Source organism: Ailuropoda melanoleuca, chromosome 16, assembly GCF_002007445.2.
Source record: "Ailuropoda melanoleuca isolate Jingjing chromosome 16, ASM200744v2, whole genome shotgun sequence".
In the NCBI taxonomy this organism is placed as follows: Eukaryota; Metazoa; Chordata; class Mammalia; order Carnivora; family Ursidae; genus Ailuropoda; species Ailuropoda melanoleuca.
The window spans coordinates 17,045,857-17,056,268 of record NC_048233.1 but is presented as its reverse complement, the minus strand read 5'-3'; the positions used below and the strand labels follow the sequence as shown (position 1 = coordinate 17,056,268).

The following is a 10,412-nucleotide window of genomic DNA, read 5'->3' as shown; positions in this document are numbered from 1 at the left end:
ATAGAATGAGTATTCTTTGGTTCTGGGGTGTAATGTTCTATATATATCTATGAGGTCCAACTCGTCGAGTACGGCATTCAAAGCCCNTTGATTCTTTGCTTAGTTTTTGCCAGGGTGTTCTGTCTATTTCTGATAGTGGGGTGTTGAGGTCCCCTACTATTACTGTGTTCTTATCTATATGTCTCTTTATTTTGGTTAAGAGTTGGCTTGTGTATCTTGCTGCTCCCCTGTTGGGGGCATATATATTAATAATTGTCATATCCACTTGTTGAATACTTCCTTTAAGAATAATATAGTGCCCTTCTGTATCTCTCTCTATGGCCTCTAGTTTAAAATCCAGTCTATCTGATATGAGAATTGCTACTCCAGCTTTCTTTTGAGGTCCATTTGCGTGGAAGATGGTACTCCATCCCCTTACTCTAAGTCTGAATGCATCTTTGGGTTCAAAATGAGTCTCTTGTAGACAGCAAATGGATGGGTCATGTATTTTTATCCAATCTGCAACCCTGTGGCGTTTTATGGGAGCATTTAGGCCATTTACATTGAGACTGAATATTCAGAGATATGNTTTTCAATGATGCCATGTTGCCAGTAAAGTCTTTGTTTGTATCGGTTGTGACTTTCTGTTCTGTATCACTCTCGGGCCTTTTTACCTTTATAGAACCCCCCTTAATAGCTCCTGTAGGGCTGGTTTCGGTGGTTACGAAATTGGTTAATGATTGGCGATTTTGGAACGTCTTTATTTCTCCATCAATTCTGAATGACAGCTTTGCTGGATAAAGGATCCTTGGCTGCATGTTTTTCTCTGAAAGAGCTTTAAAAATGCCCCGCCAACCCTTTCTCTCATTCCAGGTCTGTGTAGACAGGCCTGATGTAATTCTGATAACTTTGCCTTGGTATNTAGACAGGTCTGACGTAATCCTGATACCTTTGCCTTGGTACGTGAGAAATTTCTTTGCCCTGGCCGCTTTCAATACTGTATCCTTGGATCTAATATTTGCGAATTGCACTATGACATGCCGTGGCGTAGGTTTGTCCTGGTTGAGCTTGGATGGGGTCCTCTCTGCCTCTTGGACACGAATGCTTGTTTCCCTTGCTAGATTAGGGAAGTTTTCAGCTACAATTTGTTCAAATATCTCTTCTAGACCTCTGTTTTTCTCCACCCGATTTTTTGACATTGGAACGTTTCATTGAGTCAGTAATCTCCTGTAACCTACATTCCTGAGCATGGATTTTTTTAAGTGCAGATTCTATTGTAGCTTTCTCTTCTACTAACCCATCCTCCAATTCGCTGATACGTTCTTCTGCCTCATTCACCCTGGCCGTCAGAGCCTCTAGTTTTGACTGCATTCGGCTCATAGAATTTTTAATTTCTGCCAGATTCGCTCTCATTTCCGCCCTTAGAGATTCTATATTCTCATTAACATTTTCATTAATACTTTTTTCAAGTCTACACATCATCTTGACCATTGTTACTCTGAATTCCATTGATGATAATTTGGTTATATCCATATCCATTAGTTCTGTGTCAGAGGCCACCGACTCATTGTCTTTTCTTTGCTGGGGGAGATTTCTCCTTCTCGTCATTCTGATGAGGAGAGGGGTGCAGGTTTGTCCAGAGCCCAAATTATTGACTGGGACCCAGGCAGTGCACCGTTGTTTTATAGGGATCTTGGGGATGTGGGCTTTTTGATTTTTCAGCCTGCCTTCTGGGGGAGGGGCCTGCCACGCTGATACTCATGCAACCCTGTTTGGGTAGAGTCTCCGTGTCCCCTGCAAGGGGGGATGGGGATGGGCACACTGAAAGCCAGTATTTCCAGGCTTTTGTTCTCTGGCAGCTTTCCCTGGCGGTTTGCTGTTCCTCTTCTGAGAGTCAGAGCAGCAGTAGCCGAATCTCAGCCTCTGTCTCAGAACAGAGGGATCACGGACTGTTCTCCACTGATGTTCTGGCCACTTTAACTCTGTTGCTGTTGTTGCTGCTCAACCCTGCAGCGTCCTGGGATGTGCGCCCCACACCCCGCGTCCCAGCCCTCACTTCCAGGGCCGGCGCGTCTCTCTCTTTTGTGTTTCTAACGCCGTCAGCTGCCAGTCGCCCCACGCGTGCTCCTGGAGCTCCCGGTCTCAGTCTGGATCCAGTGAGCACACCGGAATTCCGGAGTTCCGTGAGAAGCCTGGTGGCACGCGCTCCGGGCTCACGGTCTCAGTCTGCTGTCTGGCAGGTGCAGTCCGCGGTTCGCCCGCTCCCCCGTGCAGGTGGCTACCGCTTCCCGGCGCCCGAACGCGGCGGCTCCCTCCCCCTTCTATTTATCTTCCGATATCTGTGCGCTGTTTCATGGCTCCCCGTTTCGTACCTCAATACTCAGCGCTGGAGATGTTCATTTGTAGAGATCCAGATGTATCTTCCTGCGTCTCAGAATGATTCCGTGGATGTTCAGGCTGGTCTGGTATCTATCCAACTCAACTCAGGGGACCGGCTGAAAAAGGGGTCACCTACTCCTCCACATCTTAACCCCCAACCCTGATGTTTATTTAGATTGAAGTGCACCTGGGATGGAACAATGACAAATTTCTTTTAAAAATCTAGATTAACAAATTGAATTGGGATAGTCAGAGGACTTAGCCAAGTTTGTTTTAAAAAGGATACACAGAACATTTTTATTTTTACATGCTGAACATTGCCATTGTCTGTGCTTTATTTTCACAACCCTCTTTTTTTTTTAAGATTTATTTATTTTATCTTAGAGAGAGAGAGAACACAGCCGGGAGGGGCAGAGGGAGAGAGAGAGAGAAACTTGAGCAGATTCCATGCTGAGCATGGAGCGCAATGCAGGGCTCCATCTCACGACCCTGAGATCACGACCAGAGCTGAAACCAAGAGTCTGCTCAACTGACTGTGTCACCCAGGCACCCCCCGACACACACTTTTTTTTTTTAAGAGAGAGATAGAGAGAGCAAGTGTGTGAGCAGGGGTGGGGGAAGGCAGAGGGAGAGGGAGAGAGAATCTTGAGCAGACTCCGTGCTGAGTGCAGAGCCTCAAATGGGGCTCAATTTCATGACCATGAGATCATGACCTGAGCCAAAATCCAGAGTCAGCTGCTTAACCAACTGAGCTAGCCAGGTGCCTGGGGTTCTTACTGATGTGTTTGAGTCTACTTCTTTCTCTCCTGTTTATTTTTTTTTTTTAATATATTTATTTCAGTGCATTAAAGTCCAAATGTGTGTGTGTTTTAAAACTTAGTACCCAATGTCAATCACCCCAAATGCTTAAGCAAATCCAACAAAAAGAGACACATTTAAATCTTATGTATTTTTATATTTTTATATTCTGTCTTCTGTCCTATAGCTAAATTTGGGCTAATAATAGTTGGAAACAAAAGTGAAAAGAAAACAGGAAAAGAAAATAGAAGGAGAAAGTGAGGAGAGGAGGGAGAAAAGAAATAAGAACAAAATTTTATCTTTATTGCTTTTGAAGCCAATTCTTTTACTGCTGGAGGACTTGATAAGGTCAGAAGACAAGTGTAGGGCTATCAATGATGAGATCAAGTTTTTTTCCCCAGTATTGTCTCTCTAGAGACATCTGTCTTCTCATAGAATGAGACAAGCCCCATCATTTCTGCTCCTTCATCCTGTCTGAGCTAGAAGATCTAATACCATGAATATTCATAGCAAGATGAAACAGACCTTTTAATTAATTACTACGAGTTTTTTACTGGATAATAGAGCTACATAAGTCTTTTTTTTTAATTGAAGTACAGGTGGCTCACAATGTTACATTAGTTGCAGGTGTACAACATAGTCATTCAACAAGTCTGTATGTTATAGTAAGCTTACCACAAGTGTAACTACTACCTGTTACCATACAATGCTATTACATTATTGTTGGCTATATTCCCTATGCTGTACCTTTTATCTCCATGAATTATTCATTCCATAATTGGAAGCCTTCATTTCCCACTTCCCTTCACCCATTGGCTCATTCTCCTACTCTCCTCCCCCTTGGCAACAATACAGTTTGTTCTCTATATTTATGGGTCTATTTCTGCTATTTGTTTTGTTTTTTAGATTCCAGATATAAGTAAAATCATATGGTATTTGTCTTCCTCTGTTTGACTTATTTCATTTAGCATTATACCCTCTAGGTCCATCCATGTTGTCACAAATGGCAAGATCTCATCCTGTTTAATGGCTGAGTAATATTCTTGTGTGTGTGTGTGTGTGTACACACACACACATATACCACATATTCCTTATCCATTCATTAGTCAATGGACACATAAGTTGCTTCCACATCTTGGATAGTGTAAACAATGCTGCCATAAATATAGGGGTACGTATATCTTTTCAAATTAGTGTTTTCATCTTCTTGGGTAAATATCCAGTAGTGAAATTACTGGATCATATGGTATTTCTATTTTTAATTTTTTGTGGAACTTCCACACTATTTTCCACAGTAGGTGCACCAATTTACATTCCCACCAATTTACACTACATTGTTGTTGGGAATGTGCACAAGGGTTCCCTTTTCTCCACATTCCTGTCAACACCTGTTATTTCTTATTTTTTCTCCTGTTAATTTTCATATTGCAACTATTCTCTTGTATTTTGTCTTACGAAAGGATTAAACAGCACTCTATTTGATGTGTGTCATGCTTCCCTTGCTTCTCACTTGAAATTATGTTATTTTGTTACAATGTAAGAGTCTCTAACAGTATGAGCATATTCAAAATCAGAAAGAATCTGGAATTGTTATTGATTACTTTTAGAGCTTTCAAGAATGCACATATTCTGGAGCAGGTAAAAGAAAACAGTGTGGAAGTGACACAGATGAGGGGAATCCATGACACCCGGAGAGACATTGTGGACACTGCAGTGCATAGACACATGCAGACATCAATGGAAGAGGCATTTTATAGTGGGCTACATGGGAAAATGCTAGAAAGATTTAAATTTTTTCCAATCTAAATGATTTTTATATGTTTCTTTGTTATATAAACTGAAATATTATTTAAAAAATCTTGGCCTAGCTTTTAAATAACTGCATTACTTTGTCAGTCTCTGTTCACCAGAATAAATCATTTTGGGTTTCTTTAAAAGGGGAAAATTTTAGCAATTTTGTTTTAGCTTGTGAATTCTCAGGAGGGAAGTAATTCTTCGAGCAAAGCTTCAAAGATTCAATATAAGACAAACAATTCTTTTCATCACACTTAATATTAAATATAACAGAACTGCAGGCCGGAATAATTCATTTTAACATTAAAATAGAATGAAGCACAACTTCTTTAGTCTGATTACTTCAGCATGTGAAAATACTAAAGGCTCAAAAATAAATAACAATCAGTTGAAACTTGAAATGAGCAAAGAAAATATGTGGACAATTAATAGATAGATTTTTCTGTCATTTATATTATAGCGTTATCTCTGTCTTCAGATAAGCAGAAGAAATAAAATAGTCATTTAAAGGAAGCTGTGAAAAATGCAAGGCACGAGAACTTTGTTGTGATGATTTTTGCAAGGCGGACAAGATCCTAATTCTTAGTTGTTCACATCAGAAATAATTTGGCATTCTTTTATTCAACAAAGTATTCATTGAGCACCTACTATGTACGTGGCATTGTTTTAGCCCCTTGGGTTTTAGCAGTGATACAGGGCAGTGGAGAAAGTAAAGAAGGAAAGGAAGTTTGGAAGTGGCAACAGGTAGTGGTTTTGCAGTTTTACATGTAAGAGTCAGAAAGGACCTCACTGGAAAGGTGGCAGTAAGACATAGTCCCTCAGGACATGTGAGACTGAGCCATGAGCCTGGGGAAGAGAATTCCAGATAAAGTGAATAAATGGTACAAATGTCCTGGGGCAGAAACATGCCTGACCTATTTAAGGAACAGGAAGGAAGTCACTGAGGCTGGAGTGGAGTGTTTGAGGGAGTCCGTGGAGATGAGGTCAGAGAGGTCACAGAGGCCAGATTGGTAGGGCCTCAGCGATCATCGATAAGTACTATGGCTTTCATTGTAAGTGGTGTGAGGCCTTACCCTCGGAAGGATATGAGAGAAGAATGACAAGATTGGACTTTTATTCTCAAAGGAATATTCTGGCTCCTAGGTTAGGAAGAGATTAGAAAGAAATACAGGCAGAAGCAGGGAGACCTATTAAGGGATTACAGCAGTGATTCAGGTGGGGGATGATGGTGGCTTGAACCATTTATGGCAGTTGTGGTAGCGGTGAAGGTGCAAAGTGGTGGCATTCTGGATCTATTGTAATAATATTTTTTATTATACTATGTTAGTCACCATACATCCCTGGTTTTTGATGTAAAGTTCGATGATGCATTAGTTGCGTATAACACCCAGTGCACCATGCAATGCGTGCCCTCCTTACTACCCATCACCAGCCTATCCCATTCCCCCACCTCCCTCCCCTCATTCTGGATGTATTGTGAAAGCAGAGCCGACAGTACTTGCTGATCAATCGGTTGTAGCTTGTGAGAGATGTCAAAACAACTCTAAGGACTTTAACGAGCAAATAGTGGGATGAAGGTGCTTTTTCATGACATGAGAAAGATTGCAAAAGAAACAGGTTTACGGGATAATAATCAGAAGTTTGATTTGGTGTATCTTAAGTTTGTGATGCCTATTCAATTTCTACTAGAGTTGTTGAGTAATCAGTTATACATCCGCCTCTGGATTTTAGGGAGAATTCCACGCTGGAGTTATAAATATGGACGAGAAAGACATGTTAGTGATATTTAAAGCCACAGGGCTGGAAATAGAAAAGAGAAGAAGTATAGGAATGAATTCCAGGGCAATGCTAAGAGACCGAGGAGAAGAGAGGACCTGGCATTTAGACTGAGAAGCAGACTGCAAGAAGTATCACTTCATTAATAATAACTTTCTTTCAGAGGATATTGGCAATGTATAGGCTCTAGGGGCCCTAGGTCTTTTTTTGTTTTTGGTAGGATTCACCTGGTCATTTGCCACTTACCCATCAGTTGATCTAAAACTTCAATTTTTGCTCTTACTCACTCTCTCCCTCCCTTCAGGCCTGCATCACATTTGTTTCGAATATTCTTATTGTTAATGCAACTCCATCTCACTATAAAATGCATTTTTGAAAACTGTCAAAAGTAATTTGGGGATTTTATAAATAAAATGGGTGACCAAATTGGTGAATAAAATGGGTGACCAAATTGGTTAATACTGCTTTTGATCAAATATTAGGCATGACTATTGAGTAATATCACCAAGTTTACTGTGTGGTTTATGTGCCGGATCTAAAAGCAACGTCAACAGGCATGTTCTAAAACCGTTTTGAGCAATGACATTACTAGAATAAATATATAATTTCCAAGAGGACTATTTTCAATTAATAATTGTATATCATATACAAATATAAGTTCTGTTAACTTGATTACACCATTTCCTAACATTCTATTACTTTATCACATATATTTATAGAGATGCTTAAAGTCTATTCTATGAACACGCAGATAGCCATAAATAATATCTAATTGAATCTTCATTTCCCGGACTAAGAATTTCTTAAACAACTCCTATTCTCATTTAAGATGATTATCTTATCAAAAGCAATTGAAAATAATTATTTTAATGAGTAAAAAATCTACAAAAACACATCTAATAATACTTGCCCAGCTATTACAAAAATTGCAGATTATGAACATCACAGATTTACAAAAAGCATCCTTGGATATCCGGCTAATACTGTTTGTAAAGGATGTATCCCCTGCAAATTATGCCAACTATTTGTTCACCAAACAGATATTTATTAAATTCTAGTATGTTCCAGATGCACGTCACAATGAAAAGAGTTTGCTCTTATAAGTTTTTCCAAGCACATCGTGAGAGACTTACAGGCATAAGGGATGGAGCCAAAATAGGGCTACTGACTTTCTTTATATCGAGCAGTCTCCTGGGGGAGTTTTACCATATGGAGAACCTGTTTTGAGTAGATTAAAGGAAGGCTGTAGAAGTAGCTAGGCTTAGAGTTATCCCTTACCGTATACGGCACACAGACTGGGCCCATTAATCAATTACACGGTGATGGAGAGAGCTCCCTCCCTTAATGACAATGCTCCAATTGCTCTCCATGCCTCTGACTTGACCCATCTTCAGAGAGGAATGGGGGATCATGGAACAGCTTTTAGTTTTCTTTAGAAACTAAATACCATTGTTGTTCTAGGTTCTGGGATACAAAGATGGGGTTCCTGTCCTCAAAAAAAATTATTTTTTTGAGGGAAAATATATATCTTTGAGTAATTACATCAGAACACGGTAACAGTTCTGGTGGTATAAACTCAGTGTACTCAGTGGGCATCTGGGGGAAAAGCCTAAGAGTTACTGGCTTTACAGAGAAGGTACTGGCATTATTTAAAGAGATGAGTTCATCTCCCACTAAGCTCAGCAGGATGAGACAGATGTAAATTTTTGGGACCGAGTTTTTTTTTCCTTTGGATTTTAATACTCTAGCTATTCCCACATTTTCAAACCTTTTTCACTAGATTTGGCCGGATGCTTCATTGTGAATAAAGTCTAATTTTCATCCTAGGACTTTGCCTGTAAAGTATTTTAGAGTCTTTACCCCAGAGATCACCATCACACTGAGGCAGAACATTGTAATTGGCCTACTGTTCCTCACTTAAACTTGGTGGCTGGCCCCATTCCTCTCGCTAATGTTGACATTAATTGCCGGAAGGAGGAAAGTGATTTCTAAATGCAGGTTTACATGTTTCTTATTAGAAATAATAAACTTACAATGTTTTTCATGTGTTTCACTAGGATGGTCAGCTTTGCGTCCTCATGTGATATCACTAACTGCACCTTAGGCGTCTTGTCAGGACACTTCTCACCTGATAAAGTAATAAAATTTCAGTGGGTTACATTGGAAGTGGTTCATCACAGGATAAATTAAACATTTACAGACTAAAATGGAACCAATGAATAATATGCAAAAGAAACATTCTTCAGATCACGCAGAAAACATAATACTCTTTAGGAAACTGAGTTGGTAAAAGATGGGATTGGTGTCTAATCATCCTGAACCAACCCTTCCTCCTCATATTTTGTGTTTTCGATGGATTTTGTGTTCATTTTGATTGATTATTTTCCGTATTATTTAAGTTTGAAAACCTAGTGCCATTTTTGGCTCCAGTTTTCTCAACATTCACGACAATAAGCTTAAGTATTAGAGAGCATGAAGTGTTGGCTTTAAAAGTCAGTGAGCCTGGGGTTCAGGTCCCAGAACTATACTTAAGACTGTGTTATGTGTATATAATTAACTTATGACTAAGTTAATTGACTTCCTTAAAATGGAGATAATAGTTACCTACTTCAGGGTAGTTGAGATGATCAACTGAGAAATTCAAAACTTTTCACAATGTAATCTCTCAATCCATGTTTGCAATTAGTAATACTCTTCTCCATATATTTGCATTCATCTCTTCTTGTCTATTTCCATAGCTTCTAGTTCAGACTCATAAGAATCTCTTGTCTGAACTACTAGAACATTCTCTTCTCCTCTCCTAAAACCCAAATCTATCTGTACACAATTACTGGTATATTCTTCCTCCTGCAACTTCTCTAAAATTACTCTTTTGATCAAAGTACTATTCATAGCTTTCCAGTGCTTATGAAAAAAAAACCCTGAATTTCTAAGACTTAACATTGTTGCTTCTTACTGAATCTTTCTGTTTTTTATTTCCCACTGTTACTGGTCCATGCTGTAGTCTGTAAGTTCAATTCCACAGACATGCTCTGCTATTTCCATCCAGTCATTGCTCATATTTTCCTCTTTATTTGAAATGACCTCTTCCACCATTTTTGGCTATTGAACTTTTATCTTTCTGAAAGGCCTAATTAAAATGCAAAATAGCTTCTGTGGTCACCTCCCTTTGAACTCCCCTAGCATAGCCCTTATTACTTAATATTTGTATCATAATTATTATCTTACATGCTTCAATTTGCTTAGTGGATTATAATGTCCCTCAAGGCTTACTTTTCCCCCATATTCCCAAGGGATATATAAACCAGTGCCTGCTCCATAACGTCACACTAAACATTTATTTAATAACAAAAGTAGTCTTATTTTTTTTCAGGTTATAGCATTCCATCATTAAAATGAAGACTTTGGTTTTTTAATTAAAAATTTCTGGTTTATAGCCCCAAAATTAAACATAATTTGTAGTTCTTTTGATATTTCCATTGATTACTCTGGTTGTATATTCTCTGAGGGAAGTTAGAGAGAAGTTTATTAATAACAAGAAATTTGGCAATGTTCTACTGTGGGCTTATTGTGGTCCACATTGTTTTCTGAGTCAGTTTCAGTTCTCTAATCCTCTTTAACCTTTGATAATTAAACCTGACTGGTATGTTTCCTTTTCCAAAGATTTTTACATGTTTGTAAAAGTA

At 39.1% G+C, this 10,412-nt stretch overlaps 1 protein-coding gene across 2 annotated transcripts in view; it reads right to left on the bottom strand.

The window, feature by feature from the left end:
- The window catches only part of PIK3C2G (phosphatidylinositol-4-phosphate 3-kinase catalytic subunit type 2 gamma), a 358,071-nt gene that overhangs the window by 22,574 nt on the left and 325,085 nt on the right, over window positions 1-10,412 (bottom strand). For both annotated transcript variants that reach the window (XM_034645915.1, XM_011228226.3), the window contains one exon: window positions 8,760-8,854. In XM_034645915.1, the coding sequence (XP_034501806.1) occupies window positions 8,760-8,854 (95 nt within the window). The remainder of the gene's footprint in view (window positions 1-8,759; window positions 8,855-10,412) is intronic.